Source organism: Larus michahellis, chromosome 3 (genome assembly GCF_964199755.1).
Source record: "Larus michahellis chromosome 3, bLarMic1.1, whole genome shotgun sequence".
Classification (NCBI taxonomy): domain Eukaryota; kingdom Metazoa; phylum Chordata; class Aves; order Charadriiformes; family Laridae; genus Larus; species Larus michahellis.
Window position 1 is genome coordinate 43450039 of NC_133898.1, and position 20276 is coordinate 43470314.

The window sequence follows — 20276 nt, forward strand, 5'->3', positions numbered from 1 at the left end:
GTGATCTCACAGGCATCAGAAAAGCAAAGGATTCTCCTTTTGCTCTGCTGGGAGAGCAAAAAGTCTCCCGAGTGCCATTATTTGCAAGGAAAAGAGCTAGAGGTGATGTCTAGGGGATTTTTCACTGCATACTGATGAAACTTCTGTCACTCTCAAGAATAGTTCTGGCTGACGTGAGTCTAGTTGTGCAATTTTTTCCTGTATTTACAGCGAAGAATGCAAGACCTAACAGCTGAGGTAACGAGCAGCCTGCTGCAGTTTCCAGAGGTGACTCTTCAGGCACTTGGGGAAGATGAGGGAACCCTCGGCTCGGTGCTGTGCGGGAGGTTTTCTGGAGGTGAGCATTTTCCTTTAAATTTGGTCTCGGTATAAAGTTGTTCTTGCCTGGAGGCTACCTGAAGCCTCAGGTCATCGTATCAGCTGTGTCAGGTTGGTGCTGTTAAGAGGCATCCTGTTTAGAGAGAGAGAACAAAAAGGGTGCTTCAGCGATGACAAATGCTAATATTAAAACGTGAGTATAGTTAAACTTTGAAGTGGACTTTCCAGGTGATGTGACAGTAGAGCTGGGTGCCTATCTGGAGGTCTAGGCTTCTGTTAAGACCAGGTAGAATCTATCTACCTGAGTGTAAATGCAGGAATTGAGCTCATACTTCCTTTGGGCTGGCAGTAGTTCAGTGAAACAAAATGCCTTCGATTCTTCCTCTACGCTCTAAGACTTGTATTCCCATATGCGTTTAGATCATTTCTAGCAAAACCAAGGCGAATATGGTATAAAGGCTGTCGATCAGGACCTTGTCATCTTTATCCCAAACAACCCAGATTCTTCGGTGCGGGAATGACAAGTACAAATGCAAAATAACAAGGTGGTTAATTTTAGGAGGGATTGCTTGGGGATTTCAACGGGTGATTTTGAATCATTGACTAGAATGAGGTAGGTCGGTCTTCCTCTGCTAGGTACGTTTATTGAAGGAAAGGGGCAGGCACTGTGATTTTTTTTCAGCTGTTTTCAGTCTTCCGTTGGACATTTGCTTCAGTCCTCTTTCTTTTCTCTCACAGGGAGAAACGGCCTGGCGTGGTTGGCACGTGGTCCTCACCTTGAGGTGGTGAACTCTGTGACAGGAGAGCGGCTCTCTGCGTACCGTTTCAGTGGAGTCAATGAACAGCCTCCCACTGTTCGTGTGGTGAAGGAGTTTTCCTGGGAGAAGAGAACTGGACTGCTGGTTGGGTTGGAAGACGCAGAGGGAAGTGTTCTCTGTCTGTACGACCTTGGACTCTCAAGAGTGGTTAAAGCAGTTGTTCTTCCCGGGAGGGTAGGTACTTTTTAATTGGAGAAACGAAGCTTTGATGTTGTTAGGTGCTGCGTAGGCCTGTTTTAGGACAAGCTCTGGAGCGTCTCTTTGTAGGAGGTATTTTTTCTATCGTGCGTTAACATCCTGTCACTTGAGAGTATCCAGTCAAGACGGCGTTGCTGTAAAATCTTGGGCTTAATGTGCCATTATTGTTGGAGTTTGCTGAGAGTAAAACAAGTTTTCTGGTTTTATTGTAGAGCACAGAGTTACCTGATTCTCTCCTTCCACAAAAAGGCCTTGAAAAGCACCTTTTTTTGGCCCTAATTGCTTGATTTCCATCAGAAATACCGTCTTTAAAATGGCTCAGAATTCCATAGTTGTGCTGTAAATGACTTCGACACATTGCCTTGAATCTCAGCCTAGCAAGCAGGCTGAGGAGAACACATTTTTCTGTTGACTTAGGAGAGGAAAAAAGAGCCTCTAGTGAGTTATCTGACAGATTGTTGGGAGGTCACCTTTCAGCCTGCAGTCCTTGAATCTCTGCTCTCTGACTAGTGTGTTTGTGTAGATGGGACACACTGGTGTAATGTTGCTGATGTTTTCTGTCTTCTGTAACCCAGAAACTCAAATGATGTGTGTCCCCTAGCCTCATTATCTTAATGTAAACAAGAATCGGTGGAAGTCAATAGAAGATCAAGATTCCTTTTTATCATCTTAGAATCTGCAACAACTAACTAACTAACTTCTTAGCCAGCTTCCCATCAGGTGCTTTGGTTTGACTTGCTAGAATACAGGTGGAGTTTTGTTTGTTTGTAATGCTACAGTATGATGACTAGTAGTAAGCATTCGTATTGGGGTCACTGAGAGAGAGAAATACGTGCAGCTTTAGCGCAGGAGTCTTTGTGTGCTCGTGTCTCTGCTCTAGCAGTCAGTGTTGTCCTGGGATGTGCTGCAACGTGTGCTGAAACGTCTGTCTTCGCCTTGTGAGACAGTTGCGTGCAGACTGCTGGGCACGTGAAAGGGCAGTGTGCGCTTCCTCCTTTAGGTGGAGTCACCTTTTTATCTGAGAAGCTGCTGCTTTAGGCTGGCTTTTAACATTTTTCTCAACATTCGTGAAAGCGCTGGTGTGCATTTAAAGCTTCTTTTCCTTTATGTGGTTGTTACTTTTCTTCTAAATGCGGACTAGTGTGAATTTTACTAAGCTGGTCTCTCCCTTCAACGCTTTCTAAATACGTTTCACTCCCATGGAAATGGTGTGTCTCCCATGCAACTTGGCCGCTGCCTCGTCTGACTCTCGAGCCCTGATTTATCCTAACGCCCGTTTGTCAAAGAAGGCATAGACTGTATCGCGGTGCTGGTGGGCTGTGAGCGGTGGGAGACCTCGATGTAGTTGTGTTTGTCTGTCTTAAGCCCCTTGAATACGATAAAGTTTCTTGCGTATAACTGATTTTCTGTGTTTTCCTCCAGTTAATTACTGCGAAGTAGGAAATGGAAATTGCTAAGCTGTACTAATAGAATGCCCCATTTAAGTTGAAGTTAAGTCACTTACCCGCAGGAAATCTAGTAAATGGAAGGCAGTAACAGGTTTTTGTACGGGGCTTTTTTGTCTTTGTCTCTTTTCTTGATCTAATTGCAAACAATGCTTTGATGCTCCTGTATTTACTTTTTCTATTGAGCTTGTCAAAGAGCTCAAATAGTAACTTGTAGTTTTCCTGTAGGTAACCGCTATAGAACCCATAGCGAATCACGGAGGACCCAGCGTGAGCACTCAGCACCTCCATCAGAGTCTGCGATGGCTCTTTGGGGTGGCAGCAGTGGCTACAGATGCTGGCCATCTACTTCTGGTTGACCTCAGTTTGGATGATTGCTCCTGCACTCAGAATGATATCGAAGCATTGGGTAAGCCTGCAGTTTTTCCACATGAATTTAAACGCAAGAAAACTTCTGTCTTCTAACGAAACAGTATGCATCCCACTTTGAAGACCCTTGTGTCAGACATTTCTGACGACTGGTTACAGGTGGCAGTTTGACATCGTATAGTCCTGACCTGATTAAACCTGGGAGCGTCTGACTGCTCCTCGCAGTGTTGTAAATGCCCCCTCCCACCAAGATCCCTGTGCCACTATGATTCTTGCCAGAGAGGTGTAGGAATTTTGCCACGTGAGCCGGTGCGGCCGCCTGGTAGGAAGTTGTGTTGGAGGAGCCCTGTTTCCCGGGAATGCTCTTCTGCTTGTGTTAATTGACTTGGGGCAAATTTTGGGCTTGTTTTTTAAAATAAACCCCACTTACCAACACCCATGCATTTGGATGAATGAAATCTCGAATAGGTGTACTCAGATTGCATACACCGTTTTGACCATTACAACAGCAGCTTCAGAAATTGGTGCCACTTCAAACACGAGGTGCCACTTCAAACAGTTTCATCACGAGGCCCAAACTCCTGCTTTTCAGAGTCCAGGAAGAATTTGGTTACGTTATTAAGGTTACGCTTTTACCTAGCTTTCAAATGTGAGTGAGAATACTTGTCTGATCCGAGAGTTCTTATGTTCTTTGAAGACATACATAATGGAAATGGCAAAAAAAAGTGTTGCATAAATGGCTATTGTGCCTGGCACGGTAGCATTAGATGATAGGGGTTGTCACGTCAGTGCCTAAAATGCAGCCTAAATGGCATAACGTATTCATTTATTGCTTGGTTTTGTGTGTGTAGACCTAGAAGTTGTCACTAAAAATCCTGCTGAAGTTGCACAAAGAAGAGAAACTGTGACCAGCGAAGGGAGGTGTCTCTGTTTTCAACTACAAAATGCTTCCGGAACAGCAGTATCAGCCCTGTGCTACATAAGCAGAAGCAACCAGCTCGTTGTGGGTTTCTCGGATGGCTACCTGTCGCTCTGGAATATGAAAACTTTGAAGAGAGAGTAAGTAGGCCTTTACACTTGGCCATGCCTGGAGGTGTGGGGCTCTCGATTTGTTGCTTAAGGAAGTATGTGGATGTAAAGAGAACTTTTTCAGGGACTGAAATGAGTATGAGTATAATCTTGGCACGTTCAGAAATCCTCTTCTGACGTAACTTTTCAGTCATACCTGGATCAAGTGGTCCGCCTTCTCCCCAGTGGACTAGGATTGTTTTCCTTATTGTGCCTGTGGATTGAGGAATTGTGGGAAGCATGCTTCCTGGGGTTTTCAGAACCGGTTACTGCAACTGACGCATCCATTGAAAGGCTGAAGTATGTCAGTGATGTGATTTTGGTGCCGATATTCTCTAAAGTGTCCAGGGTGAAACTAGTGAGACATGAAAACTCAATAGCTGACCTGTGCCTGAAAAATGTATTCTTTCCTGCATGTCAGCTTTGGCCGAAAGAGCAATCTCACCTGAAATATTTGGCTAACTTCTGGTCGGGATTCCCTTCAGCAGATCTGCACTGACTCCCCAGAAGCTGTTGGATGCATAAATAGACAGTGGAGGAATAATTAGGTGGCAAGAGTAGAGTGTGGAGGTACAAATACGGTTCAGAAGTCAGGAAGAACAATGCTTGACGTAGTCCAAGAAACGAGAAACTACCTGTGTTTGGGCCACTAGGCTCACCTTTTGTTTTCTTTTTCGTTTTGCTTTTTTTTTCCCCTAAACCTGTAGGCACCACTCTCAGCTTGAAGGAGGGAGGATTCCTGTCTATGCTGTCACTTTTCAAGAGCCGGAGAATGATCCTCGCAGTTGTTGCTACTTGTGGGCTGTTCAGTCTACGCAGGAAAGGTGAATAAAAACTATCAGCCACTGAATTAATTCTTTTTGTTTTTAAGGATATTTGTTCCCATACAGTTGAACATGTGTATTTGTTGTGTGTCTGCGATTCTTTCCGGTACGGAAGGTGTTAAACTTAGAATGCAATTTTTACAGGATTTACCAGACGTGAAGAGGGACCTACTAGTTCCTGCCTTCTGTCAGAAGGCAAAGCAACAGTGGCCATATTCTTCTGCTCGCATTCTCAAATGGTTTGCTTTTGTTCCTCGATGACCGCTTCATCATTTGTTTGATAGTCACACCGTGGTATTAAAATACCACTAGGAGCAGTTGAGGCTGCAGATCTAGAACACCCAGACGTGCCCACAGAACAGCCTGCCGCCCCTAAAGGCGGCGGTGACAGTATTGCCGATGGCCTTGTGCCAGCGTCAGCAGTCTGTGGAGCCTTGGTGAGCCAGTGCAGCTCCCCTGGCAGAAAATGATTCAGCAGAAAAGCCAATGGGTTCCTGCTGTTCTGCTGAATCAAATCGGACTTGGAAGGGTGCAGAGTGTGCAAGAGGGGGAGGGGAACTTTGGTGGTAAGGGAAGGGCAGAGAGATCTCTCTTTCTGCATCAGCAAGCGATTCCATCAGCTCAGCTGTTGGTAGAGTGGCAGTCTTTTAAAACTTGACTTCAAAGCAGTTTTGATGGAGAACTCTTCATTGTGAAGAACTATTTCCAACAATTCTTAGTCCATACAACATATTACAGCTTTCCAATTGTACGGTTGGCTTTTGCCCCTGAAGCTGTTAGTGTCAAAACGCCCTCCTTCATGTTTCAGTGGCTAAATGTGGCCGATGATCATGTTTTGGGAAGAGGTGGTGTTCTTTTCAGCAGGAGCGTGCTATTAAGAAAACGTCTAGGTCTACTAACACGACAATGAGGACTATAAAGCAGCTTTGTAACCAAATTTCATAATTTATCCCTTTTTCAGTGAAGGTGATGTGGTGAGTTTACACCTGCTGCAGTTAGCGTTTGGTGACAGAAAACGCGTGGCCTCAGGACAAGTCATGTATGAGGTAAGAGGTGCATGCGTGGGAAAAGCAGACAATAGTAATTTTCTCTAAGGGAGTATCAGTTGAGTTACAGGGGTGAGATTTACCATCAAACTTCAGAGCTGGCTGAAAAAATAATAATGTTTTGCTGAGTCTTCTTGGGCACGGCCTTTGTCCATACCTTTTGGAAAGAAGGCGTACCATTTTATACTGCAGTGTCGTGTGTTCCAGCTAGATTCATCTGCAAAGAGCCCGTATAAATGAAATTCCTGAAGAGGACGCGGCTTTTGCAAATAGAATTATTCTGAAATACCAAACGAATGGCATGTAGGAAGAGAAGATTGGGCCTTGAATCGCTTGGTTTAACCAAGCTTCGGACTTGAATAAGCTTCTGTCTCTCTCCCTTTCTTAAAATACAGTCATACTCTAGTCTTTGCTGATCTTCAGTTTTATGTTCTTGGTTTCCCTTAGAGCTTTGTCAGCCGGACTTCTCACATGAAATGCACCTACAGTGTCTCTTCAGTGTTGATCCTGACACTTAGTAGCTGTAAAGATAACTCGTTCTTCTTTTTGGCTGGGTGACCTATTCAATCTACTCTTAAAGCCAGGAAAATATGTAATTTGGTCAGAAGAGTGTACCTAAATGTTAGATCTGGCTCCAAGGAGGATGCGTTTAAAATACAGATGTGAGGTATCCTTGTATCTCAGATAGCTAACAGAGACAAGGCGCATCTGTTAGATGTGTAATTCCATTCAGTTGTACGCCTGGAAGTCTTCCAAAATCTTTTTGAGGGGACAGTAATCTTAGTTCAGAGCAAGTCTTTCCTCCTGATTTGGTACTTTCTCTTGCATATTCTCAATAGCTATGGAACGAAACAGGGGTGACTCTTGTATCGTGGTACTCTGGTTTTTGTAGGGACTGTGCCTTTTGATTTTTTTGGATTAATTTAGATTTTGAGTGTTTTGCTTATGTGTAGGAAAGGTGCTTCCTCATTTGCCACTGTTGCTTTTGCATAGATAGAGGTTAGGTGTTTGGAAAAGGTGGTGTTTCTTTAAAATGCATTATCTATCACGGTGACCAAGTAGAAGGATCTTCCAGTGATTCATCGCGTGCTGGATGCTATCTCTTTATCTTTGTTGATGTGCGGGACCTGTGCTCCACAGCGGATACTTTTAGTCTCAGAACACTTCCTTGTAGTCACAGATTGGTTAGTACTACATGACTGTCTGCCTGCATGGCTGTCTGAGTCAAGTTTCTTGTCCATCTTCAGGGGTAGAAAATTTAAGTGTCTCCCGTTTGCTAGGCCAAGTTTGAGTAAAGAAGGAGGAATCTACTGTTGATCCTTGTTCATTGGATAGAGTTCACAGGAGCTCAAAAGACTTTTTCAATACAGCAGTGCTTTTTGTTCCAGGAATTAGGTTTGAGGCTATGAAGCAGTGCCTCTTTGACTGTGTGTCATGGTAAAAGTCACAAATAGGACTTATGGAACATGTGGTACTGTGTTTTTCTATATGCGTGTCAAACTCTCGTCTCCATTGCCTTCAAGGCTGGTTTAAGTCTGCTTAAGTAATTAAACAGAAAGGTATGTTTAAGTAATGCTTCCAAAGACCTTTTTTGTACTGTCGCAGCAGTTGCTAAATCTGGTGCATCAAATCACGATCGTAGAGCGCATCTTTACCCTCGTTCTGCACAATGCTTGCGGATGGGCAGAGTATACACTCTCTACTTTGATATCAGAGTTTGACCAGTGCATCTCGTTTGAAAACTTGTTTTTGTGTTTTGCTAGTCAATGGAGTCGTTACTTAACATCTCCCATACAATGGAGTTCCTTAGAATGACTTTGCCCGGCGTGGAAAGTTTAAAATGCACTGCTTTGCTTCAGAAGCATTTTCTTTTTAGTTATGAAAGACTTTTTTTAATTATTTAATTTTTCTTTTTAGACAACCTTCATATTTATTTGTAACACTTCCTGGAATCATTAAGAGAAAGCTCGCCTCTTCTCAGATTAGGTGAATTAGATGTATCCTATGAGATCATACGGGAATGTGTGGTTTCATGCCAGTTCGTTTCAGAGCTCTGCAAGTTTAGGAAACTTGGGTAGAATGTGGCGTTATCAGTTTATGGGTTGTGTGGGTTGGGTTTCTTTTTCCCTCTTTTTTTTTTTTTTTTTTTTTAATTATAGAGCTGCTATTTGTCCCCAGTACACCCGTTCATGTGTTGTATGGTAGACAGTTTGAATGAATGCTGTATTTGGAAAGACAGTATTTCACTTCACGCTTACTTAAAAAATGGCGCTATCAGAGGTTCAACACAATCGTGCCGGGGTTTCTGTGTATCTCAAAATTAGTTTGTTTACTGTGTAGTAATTCGTGATGCTAAAAGCCTTGGCCACGTGCACCCGGTGTCCTTTCTGGTTTTCCCTTTTGCTGTTGGCTGTGCTTGGTGAAGGAGCTGAGGGATATTTCACCCGTTAGTCTCTGACAAGATGAGAGGAGGAGCTGTCATAGCTTACGTGGCTTGAAAGAAGATTGCTAATCAGTATGAAGTTCTCACAGTAACTAGAGAGGGGTGCACGGTCACTCTGGTGGTGTGCCCATAGAAAATACCTCTTGACAGCTTTAGCTGCTCGAATGCTGGGGCTTCTCTAACTTCATCAGTTCTGCAATCAAGACATGGAGCAAAGAGCTTTGCATGCATGTGTGTTGCATCATTTTAGATATCTCTTTGTAGCGATATATTTATTTTTATAAAGAACATTCTTGGATGTCGCAAGGAATTCTGCAAAACATGTTTAGATCTGAATAATGTTAGGGAAATTCTAAATTTTGAAAAAGTGCAAAGCCTTTACAGCCAAACTTACCCGTTACGATTTGACACTGCATTCTCTTGCATGTCAGGCGTAGTTTCTATTTACCATCAGAAATAGGCTCATGCGAAATACACAGTATAATAAGCCTATTCTGTTAGACTGTCTTTCATATTTAGCCATAATGTATGTTTTTCTCTTAGAATGACCTTTGCTCTCTTCTCTGATTTTTTCCCCCAGGGTTTGGAATACCGTGGCAAAAAGTTCAGTTTAGATCTCACGGGTGGAGTCTTTCCCTTGAGAGGCCAGATGAGTACTAAATTAATCAGCTGCCAGACCGTCGAAAAATTCCGCAGCGACGTTGACGGAGAGGATAGCGTAAATGAAGGTTTGTTCTGATGTCCGTGTTTGGTGATTTTAAAAGAAGTGCTTTTGGAACCTAAGCAACGAATGCTGTTCTGTCCCCACAGTCTGAAAGTCTTGCCTATCTGCATAGACTAGACTGTTGGGATTATTTACGAAGAAAAAATGGATGCTTAAGGTATGTGGGACTTCTTTAAGGGAAAAAGTGGGTTTTATTTTATGCTTGCTGACATGCTATCGCGATGTATGGTGGGGCCGTTTGTATGATGATGGTCAGTCGTTTTACTCCTCCAGCTGCCATCTTTGAACAAGAAGTTCAAACTCTCCATTGCTTAGGAATGTTACCAGAATTTTTTCCCTTCTTCAAACCGATGTCCGCATCTGCATCCAGATGGTAGCCCGTCACAAGTGCTGTTCCCCAGGGCACTGCACTGGGGCCACTTCTCTTTAGTATCTTGACCAGTGATCTGGACGAGGGGACAAGAAAAAGGGGCAGTGTGACTGAAACCTATCACAGAGATGTTTGCTATTCCGTAATTACTGTAATCACTCTTAGGAAGTGTTGTGTTTCACGAGTGACAGAACAGAATGAAGCCAAAATAGAAAGTGGTGTTTTAAAACTATCGGATCTATCGTATTTTCTACAAGTCAGAAACAACGTCTTGTCTTTTACAGTCACGTCTCCTGACACCAGTGTCTCAGTCTTCAGTTGGCAAGTGAATACGTACGGTCAGGGAAAACCATCTACTTACCTGGGTGTATTTGACATTAATCGCTGGTATTCTGCTCAAATGCCAGATTCACTAAGGTAGATTTTTCTTCAGTAGTTTTCCATATGCCTGCCAATAATTCATTTGAATGTCGGCATTTAGCTTACGCGCTTGTTTTCTTTAAGGCCGGAAGAATTCCCTCATGAGTGCCCCTATTTTGCACTGTGGTCGCTGGATACCGTAGTGAGCGTGACTTCTCCGAAGCTCCTTTTGGATATTCTGGTCCATGAGCGGAGTCTAAGTCGGGGAGTTCCTCCTTCTTATCCACCACCTGAGCGGTTTTTTCATCCAGGCAACTATAACTTTGGTAGGTATTTCACTGCTTTTGAGAGTGATAAGCTTAAAATGAGGTCAAATGCCATTCATTGGTTCTCTTGTTCAGTCATTGTTTGTCATTCAAAACCCAAACCAAACCAAAAAAACACCCAGTCCCCCCCAAACCCAACTCTGATCACGTTGTACTGACAAGGTATTTGCTATTGTGGAACATATCTGACAGCCGGCTGAGTTTTGGTGCTTTTGTAATGTAGCCGGTGAAGTGGTGCTGGTTATAGCCTGAAATGACTGTGAACTGAAGCTCAAAGCACTCAGTTATATGTTTCTAGATACCGGTGTGTAAAAACTGTAAACTGGTCATGGCATAACTGTGAGAGTACGGAAGGTTGTCAAACGTTCCCTGTTTCTGCAGATGGTACGTGCTTGCTGACCTCCGGAGTCGTTCACATGACTTGCACCGGCTTCCAGAAGGAGGTGATCTTTTACTGTATCTTTATTGCGAGTGGCAGGAGATGTAGCTTTTCTAAGTTTTCTGTTGCACTGCTTTCCGTGTTAGGGACCGTTTCATGCTCATCCTGCCCGTCCACACGCATAGTTGCAATTGTATCCTGTCGCCAGTTGTATGCAAATGGTAATGTTTTAGGTCCCCTCTTGGGACTGTACAACTGCCGTTGTCTCCTCTTGAAGCACGATCGGGGATTGAATGTCTAGAAAGGAATGCAACGTTGCTCCAGGAGCAAGAACAAAACCACTGTAGAAGGCGGGGAAAGGTGTTACTTCTTTATTGCCCCTCAGTCGAACTGCCTGCATAGTCTTGAGTTAGAGTTTTGATCCCCGATTCTCTTGAAAAAGGAGGGAATGGAGAAAATGAAAAACCACATAACTGTTTGAGGAGTGAAAATTTTGTTTTCTCCCAAACTCGGCCAAATTATAACTTCTGAGCCACGGCACAGATTGTGACAGATAATTTTGAGTGAAGTTTCAGCTCACTAAATGTTTCCAACATGAATCGGCTTCCATACGAATAGGCATGGAAAGGATCTTCCAAAGCGTGAAGCTGCATGTTAGCTGAGCTTATATAGAATGTATTTTGTGTCAGTGTTGAGGGAAAGAGCAAGGCCTGTGTATAGACAGAGAAGGTAGAAAAGACTTAATTACGCAGATTGCTAACCTAAAGCATCTTAGTGGTTCAGGCTGTCTGATGGTGTCAGTGAACATTTAGATTCTTCCTTTTAGAGGTTATCCAGAAGCGTAGTGACGGAATAACAATGCTGTCTTAATCTGTGGTTTTCGATTGATGTTTCAGACCTTGAATTTTTTGAAGAAATCTGGCCCTTCAATATGGGAAGCCATTCAGGATAGCTACAATAGGTGTCTTGTAGCTGGCTTGCTGTCTCCAAGACCAGTTGATGTCCAGCCATCCAGTTTGAGTCAGGTGAGTGCCTATGAGGGAATCAAGGGGGAAATACATCCATCTGGTCTGACAGGGCTGGAGGGGCTACAAGACACGATACTCCAATTTGAAATACAGGTGTTGACCTGAGCTAGCAGAAGTAACCGTATCCTTAGATCCAAAGTAGTGACTTTGACTGGGAACAGCCCTAAGAGATCTGTCTTTAGAGACCCCTCTCTTAATTCGGTGCCACACACAGATGCGCACAAGGAAGCGTGCAGTCAGTGCTGGTCATGCCCAACATAACGCATGTGTCCCCCAGAGTAACCCCCATCCCTGTCAGTTTCTCAAAGCAGTGGTTCAGTGCAGTAGCCGACGATGGGGGCGTCTCCCTGGGATGCGAGCTCTTGCAGACGTCGGCTTGCTGCACTGTACGTGATCATTTGCTTCCAAGGAAGTGGGCTGTGGTAAAGGATTACTGCTGTCAGCTCTCCCTGGCAATTTCTTCACGGCTTGCCCTCGTTTTCCCTTCATCGGTAGGCTTTTCTGCATCCTCTCCGGGCCGATCTTCAGCTCTGTAGCCTCTGCCTTGTGCTGCAGTAGCCCAATTTGCTCCTCTGAGACTGCCCTCTTGCAGCTGCAACACCTTAATCACCTTTATCTCATGACACTCGCTACCTTCTATGTGCTTTATGCCACCACAGTGACTTCACTCCCCCTGCCATAGGTTTTCCATTTGCAATGCACCAACCTTTCCCTGGAGCAATCAGCAGGAAGGGGAGAGCAGCCTTCCCGCTGCCCTCCTCTTCCTGTCTCCTGCATTCGTCACCACATTTGTGGACGTGTGTTAGGACATGAACGCTTCTGCACAGTGTGGTAGCTCAAAGAAATTTCTTGGCAAGCTGGCCAATGGTCTGTTTCCTTGTCTGAAACCAGTTTTCAGAAAAAGATGGCAATATCACATGTGTGTTCTACATGTGTAGAAGTCGCTTTGAATGTCATGATTTTGCCTAGAGGGGAAAGATACTTTTGAATGAGTTTAAAAAAACCCAACCAACCAAACAAATCCCATCCCAAAAACCAAAGTAAAAACTTACGAAGGGTCCTCTCACCTGAGAGAAGTACGAGAACACCAGCTGAGATAAGCTACTACTTAATATCGCGCGTCTGTGCATAGCTGTGATTTATCCTTGTAAGGATTACCACTACACTATAATACAGTATTTGAAGAGCCTAACATTTAAACCATTAGGATGTAAATGTTTCGCTTCTTTTCTGTCACGTTACAAAATTCCAACGTAGTGTTTTGGGTGTCAGAACTGCTTCATGTCTTCATAGTCTAGAAAGCTGCTTGGCCGTAGCTTCACTGTTTCCATGCAAACGTTGCACAGTTGTGTTTGTCCTGTCCCCTTCCTGCGTTCCTGATGGCAAACTTATATGCACAGATGTGTAACGCGTATTAGCAGAGGATGTTTCTGGACGTAGTAAGTTGGAACTCAGTACGTGAAGACTGTAATGCAGAGGCATGCGAAGAAAGATTAGAATTAGGCTGCAGTAAGTTGAAATGTCAGAGGAAAAGTGTGTTAATGTGTTCCTCAGAGCAGTGAGCAGTCCAGCCTGTGGCTGGAATTAAGAGAAAGGACGTGGCATTCCTGGCCTGTGTCCTGATTGACTTTGTGATGTCTGAATGAGTATGCAGTTAGAAAGAAACATTTACTGTTGATGGTTCACATGGTGCAAGTAGGTAAGATTCTCATTTGAGTTTGTCTGTTACGTTTAGGAGGAGCAGCTGGAAGCAGTATTGTCAGCTGCTGTCCAGACAGGTTCTGTGGGACTTCTGACTGGATGCATTAAACATTGGATATCTGAAGGTAATACTTCAAACGTTGTTTTTTTACGTGGTACCTCTTTGAGTTGGAGCCTGTTGATTCATTTCTTTTTTGTTCTCTTTGTTTAAAGAGCAGCTGAGTTCTGCTGGTAATTTACGGTTTGTTCTTGAGTGGACATGGAACCAAGTGATCTCTACAAAGGAAGAATTTGACCAAATCTGTGAGTACTAGTGTAGTCATTCTGCAAACCTAAAGTCGTTCTTTCTGATTGAGCTTCCTCAGTAATACGCCGCTATAGGATATTGCACGCGGTCCTTGAAGTGCGCCTTGAAACTCTGGAATTGCTCTGTCGGCTAACGATTTAATATTTATTCTTGAAAAGGTGTTCCGCTGTTTGATGGCTCTTGCAACTTCATTGACCCCCAGACATTACGGTCTCTCCAGCGCTGCCAGTTGCTTTTGAGCAACCTTAGCACGGTCTTAAACTGTTTTCTCACAGAAGCACAAGAGCTTACTGAAAAAGGTTTGTAGTAGTGCTACAAAATCTTTGGTATGTTTTATTAAGATTTGGAATTGTGGCAACATGGGCTTTTGTTGTTTTTGAGGATTGGAAGACAGTCACATTTAGCTGGGAGAAGGGGCTTAAAGCTGAGCGCTTGGGACCACCACAAAACACGCATCGAGTTCAGGGCAACAGTTTATGGTGGAGCTCATGCAAGGGGGTGGGGGAGGCTACATTCAGAGAGAAGCTTTGTAGGCAACTGGGCTGAAATTACAGCAACCGAATGTGGTATTGCTGAAAATTATTCCTTTGAGTTCTTAGCTAGCAAGTTCTAGTTGCATGCAGACACCGTGTTGCAAATTGCTAAACAATACGAAGGAAGCGTAAACGAGTAACGTGCAAAGTAAGTTACTTGAGTTTCTACAGCTTTTTCTCTTAGAAATGGTTCTTGGCCTATTGAGAAAAGAAAAGAATATCCCTTTGCTATCAGAAGAATCTCTGCTACGTGAGAAACAGATGTCTTATTCCTGCGTGCATTTAGTAGTTCAGGCTTTGGGGCTTTTTTTGTTTTTTTATTTTAGCCTTTAGTGAGTCTGGTTCTTTATAGGGGTTGCTTTTTGTTTTGGTGGTTATAGTGCGGTTTTTCTTCAAATAAAAAAGCGATACAGCGTGAAAAACGCAAAGACAAAGATTTCTAATGTGCTATTTTTATACTTTTGGTTTAGTAGGATGAAGGGAGTTTTGTGAAAATGAACAGAATTGCATAACGCTAATCATCTCCTGCCTTTTTTCAGGTTTTGCAGACGTGACAAATAAGCAAGCGGTAACCGGCCTCATTTCTTTGTATGCACGAGTGGTCATCTGGTTCTGTCGATCCGGTCTCCTTCCAGAGGGTTTAGGTAAGCGTGACCTGTCATACGTTTGTAACAAGGCGACCATCCAGTGAGTGACTCCCACGAACGCGTGCTTAGCCGTGTTTTTGTAACGGTTTCGTCAGGAAGAAGTCGTGCTGGTTCAGTGGCAGGGTGTGCTGAAGTTCTGTGGGTGAAGTTGAGATTTTGCTGGGTTGTCAAGTACACGGCGTAGAATGAGGCAGGCAGTTTCTTTCCTGGGTGGATTTTAGGAATAGCAATGGACCCCTGACTTCAAGGCGCTGCTTGTGTCCACAGCTTGAACTACTTGAGATTTTAAACAAAGTACTATTAAACAACAAGTACCGGAATGCTTGTTTTTAGAGTGAGAGCATTACCTGCATGTTTTGAACTTTCTATCAGTTGCTTGAGGAGAAAGTACACCTTGGAAATCCTTCTTTAGTCGGATGGATTAGAAATTCCATTGTCAGCCTTAATTGTCTCACAAACAATTGTTTTAAACAATGGTTTTAAAACCATTCCCTTTGAGAACTGGGTGGTTTTTTTTATAGTGAACTTCAGCTTACCCTACATGTTGTGAATGCTGCGTGAACTGTAACCTTGAAACGGCACTTGGGGCAAGAAGGAATTGAGTCTTGTCTCTTAGAGCTCTTTTAGCAAAGGCAGAAAGAGGATTGGCTTCTTTCAGAGTTGGAGGCTTCTTGATGCTTAGCTTGTACGATCTTCTGTCTCTTTAGGCAAAAATTTTCGTTTACAAGTGTGATATGACTGCTTTAACTTGCTTCTGCTTTGTTGCCTGTAGATGACGATACGCGTTTGTCAAGACCTTTCTACAATTATCCTCTGATTGAGAGCTACTATACTGGTCACCGACAGAAACTTGAGCGTTTATCAAGGTAAGAGCTAGAGGAAGACTCTAGAACACTTCCACGGCAAATTCAGAAGTGGAAGGGAATGGCTTTTATCTCAACAGTTGCATGGGCTATGCGTAATGCCGCTGCCAGCAATACTCTTGACTTCAGTGACACGCGTGTTCTGTTGAACAGAGAGGTTACTTTCCTGTGTTAAAACGTTGATATCTACCTCTGCTTAGTACCACTGGTTGGTATCATCATTTTTCGGGAGTCTACTTTATTCATTGGCTAATGTGTATAATTTCTGACTACTGAAAAAGGCCATGCGATTAGGACAGGATCAGTCACCTCCAGTTCAGCAAAGCAGGGTGTTCACAGAACAATTGTTTTGGAAGCAGAAGAAAGCGTGTTTTTTAAAAAACAATCATCTCCGTCCTTGACTGGTAATAGAGGGTCATAACTGTATTGGCCTAAGTCCCCTTCTCACAAGTACGTGGTGTGATTTCGTAAGATGGTTGGAGTTACATGGAGTTGGCACGCCTCGCACTCTCCTGGCTGTCGGATAGAAGTCACTTGCTAACGTCAGCTCTCTTTCCTGGACTAGCTGCCTAGCACATAGGCGGCATGCCTTGGATTAGCTGATAATAGGTTTTTCTTTGGAAATTGTACTGAAAACTGAATAAAGACCTGACCAAGCTTCGGCGATGGCACTGTGACCAAGAGGCTGCAAGGTGAGTTAAGGTGGAAGCTGCAGGGTAGGAGGTATTGACTTCAAAGTTCATCTTCCTTGGCTTACTTCTCAAGTAACTTACATACAGGCTCGTGTGTTCCTTCGAAGCACAGAGCCTCTAGTGCCCTTTTTCTGCTTTGTGCCATCGGGAGATTAAAGGGCAGGGCTGCAGTCAGCAGAAGACTGGAGGAAAGCCGTTACACGGGGAGGCTGGAATTAGTGTTTAACTCTGTCCAAATCCTTGCTACCTTTTGTTCCAGAGGAAAATGGGACTCGGACTGCTTGATGGTTGATGGAATGGTTTCCCAGTTAGGAGACCAAGTGGAGAAGCTGTGGCGGAGAGATGCAGGAGGAACTGGGAAATACCCGCCTGCCAGTTTGCATGTGAGTGTCCTGTTCACTGAGAACAACAACAAACGGCCGCCCTGCCCGCCAAACCCCACCCAAAAGCCAATGATTTAGGGAAGACAGGCGTTTTTTCAGAACTCTTAATTTTTCATTTCAGGCACTGCTGGATCTCTATTTGCTAGAAAACATTGAAGAAAACTGCAAACACGCAATTGTATCCTTTCTAGTTATTTTTATTACACCTCCAGGGGATGCACATAAATGTTCTTCAGTGTTGGTCGCCGACCTGTTTCATGACATTTTTTCATTTATGCTTCAAAGACGATGCAAGTGAAAACATTTAGTTTAGCGTTAAGTTGTAGACAGAAGCGCTGTTTTATTTCTTTGTACTGTGGATTTTTGATGACTTTTTTCTTAAACGTTTTGTTGCAAAAGTCTTCTCCGATAGGGAGAAAACAGTTTTAGTAATAAGGGTTGAAGATATAAAATGTCCTTAGTTTTTCTCCAAATTTAAACACCGTTTAAAATTGTCTAAAACACCCATGATGGGTTATAAAACAATTTCTGTTTCAGAGCAAAAGGATTTCTAAGAGTGGTTTACCAGTACCGGATTTTTGCTGAAATCACGGGTTTTCCAGCGCAGCTCACGGTGCTTGCTTTGGTTCCGTTGAAAGTGCAGGCACACGGAATAAGCAACAGGGAGAAGAGAAAAGTCATGGGGCAGAAACTTAATGTTTAAGCTGCTGAAATACACAGCCTTGCTTTTGCTGTTTGTTGCCTAACCCGCGAGGGGAGCCTAGAGAGCAAGGGGCTTAGAAACGCTTATAGCCCGGAGCTGTCTTGTTAGATGATGTCCCTAAAAACGGACGTCAGAAAGAGAAAATGACGCTACCAATGAGTGACCCGCATACTGGTTTAAATCCAGTTTTAATCATTCGGAGCTGAGCTGTACTGTAAGGATGCCACAATTTACACTGTTTTATAGACGCTGGACATGAGGGAAAAACCCAACTGTGGAATTTATTTGCTGTAATAATTGAGCGTTGGATGCTCCAATGTTTTGAATGTATTTTCTGCTTCTTACCACTTTTATATTCTTACTTCATTATGTTTTTCTAAAGGTAATGTGATAAAGTTTTGGTCTTACAAACTGATTAGCCTTAATGAGATACCTGATGTCAGACAATTTACTTGCTGCTGGATATCAAGCGTTCCTTTCCGAGCGAGACAGAAACTTCAATCGACTCCTTCGCAACTGCCTTTGGCATGCCTTGGGGACTTGTTAAGCTTGTTGAAGGTTTTTGGCTTCTAGATCACAATGATTACGAAGTAAGTATGGTAGAGTTGAGTCAGACATACATGGCAGTACAAAGCTATAATCTAGAAAATGATTTTAAAACCCGATCTCTAACTTGTACAGAATTCACTGGCCCTGCTCTTTCATCCCGCTACAATCAAAACCGCGTCATGGCAGCACAAGAGAATTATTCAGTCCCTCCTGTGCCAAGGGGAGCATGGGCAAGCCCTCAGATACATCCAGCTGATGAGGCCACCCACGGCAAGCAGCGGGGAAGTGCAGCTTCTCCTCACTGTGTTGCTCTCCAATAGGTAAAGAAATATACCCCACCATTTTGTCACGCAGATCTTGTGAAAATGGAGAACAAAGAATAGAAATCATCATCCCCTAAGTTTCCTTTAAACTTTGAGTACAAGACTCTTGGGGCATCTCTTTGGTTATGCTATTAACATCCCTTTACGTCTGAAAAATTAATTACAGGTGCATGGTGGAGGCTTGGGGTCTGTTGCACCAACATGCCGCTCAGGCAAACTTAGAAGACCTCTTAAAACACATGTACGAAATGTGCCGGGAGATGGGCCTGATGGAAGACTTGCTGAAGCTGCCTTTCACAGACACCGAACAAGTAAGTGGGAGCAAGGAAAAATGTTCATCGTCTCTTTGAAAAGAGAAAAGGCAGAGCCATAACAGATTTTTGGAATGATTTTTTTTTTCTCATAGGAGTGTTTGGAGAAGTTTTTAAGGACCAGTGCTGGTGTTCAGAATCGAGAATTCCTTTTAGTCTACCATCTGCAGCGTGCCAACTACATTGCAGCCCTAGAGCTGAATCAATCCATGAACGTAAATCTTATGGTAAGCGTGAAAGTTCTGTTCTGTCAAGCGTGCAAGTTTCTGCTGGGTGTTACTAACGTATGTTATGCGTGGCTTAGATTACTGGAAGTTGTGTGTCACTCCTTCCTGTGGGATGACGAGTAGGTTGTATGTCATCGCTTGTGTCTTGCACGCAACTGTATTTTTCTAGCTGAGAGCAGGCTAGATGCCAATCCACAGGTTAAATTTCTGTGGGTTTTCTTTGTTTTTTTAATTTCTGCGAGTTACAGTGTGCTCTCCAATTCCACAACTTTCATTTCACGGCTTTTATGACAAAAATTCTTGTCTAACCTCTATTTCTCAAAATAGCCAGATTACATTTTGTGTTACATGAACTTGTGTTCTGGATTTGTGACACGTTTGCTGTTTTCTGGAATCATAGTTTTCCAGTGACTCAAACTTCTAAGGTGGTTTGGAAGTCGTAGGTCCTGCATTTGAAAACTGTCATGCGGCCAGGTGGTGTGCGTAGGTCGCTTTTTCTTGCTTGTTTTAATCTTCACATCATGTTGTCCAGGGTAATTTCCAGTTGTCCCGTATATTCAGGGCAGTGGCGTTTCAGGAAGAACAAGGGAAAGCCTGCTATGTAGTAAGTCGTTTGCAAATTGCAGGTGATATCAGAAAATTGCAGGTGATAACAGGTGTATCAGAAGAAGGTTCTGCAGAGTGCCAGCATTGTTTTAACTTCAAGTTGTAGGCTCTGTTGCTATTCCAGTCTTCCTTCCACTTTGCTAAAAGTACCAGGTGAAATCGGTGTGTGCGGATGGGTAGAACTTGCCGCTGTTCTGTGCAGTGGAGGTGTTTTCCCACACCCGTAGAGGAAATCTGCTCACTAATGCGAAATAGCACGGAGAGGTCTGTGCAAGGAACTTCTTGTAATTAGTTAAGCTTTTGCTTTCCGCTTTTCCTTCATCAGAACGACGGCGATCATCGCTTGACCGACAGAGCAGTTGCCAGAAATTCTCTATTAGCCCAATATGGCAAGATCCTTCCACGAATTGAAAGGCAGCTGGCCGTAGAGAGAGCCAAGCTTTACCATTTGCCTGCACTGGCCTCAAGAGAAGGTAACTTTTAGCGGGGGGAAATAGAGGGGAGAATTCCCTGTCACTTGGATGACACCAGGCTGAAATTTTTCCCCTCTTGCTTTCCAGTCTCAAGACCAAAGCCATTAACTCCAGTAAGAAAACAAGCGAAAGCAGGAAATGTGCGTCGAAGACCAAATTTTCTGGCGAAAATATTGTCCAGAATTAAAGAATCCTGGGCAGGAATGAAGGAGAAAACCGGTTTCTCACAAGGTGGATTTTAA

At 43.5% G+C, this 20276-nt stretch overlaps 1 protein-coding gene across 1 annotated transcript; it reads left to right on the plus strand.

The window, feature by feature from the left end:
* The first annotated feature begins 216 nt into the window (after positions 1–216).
* LOC141740505 (protein ELYS-like) lies at positions 217–20276 on the plus strand. The gene is made up of 24 exons (XM_074579330.1): positions 217–337; positions 1057–1310; positions 3008–3188; positions 4000–4207; positions 4924–5040; positions 6002–6086; positions 9110–9257; positions 9908–10040; positions 10128–10309; positions 10691–10752; positions 11585–11713; positions 13452–13542; positions 13631–13720; positions 13883–14023; positions 14797–14901; positions 15677–15770; positions 16719–16842; positions 16964–17020; positions 17989–18135; positions 18227–18414; positions 18584–18728; positions 18824–18955; positions 19887–20034; positions 20122–20276. The coding sequence occupies exons 1-24, from the start codon at positions 217–219 to the stop codon at positions 20274–20276; spliced, it is 3237 nt and encodes a 1078-aa protein (XP_074435431.1).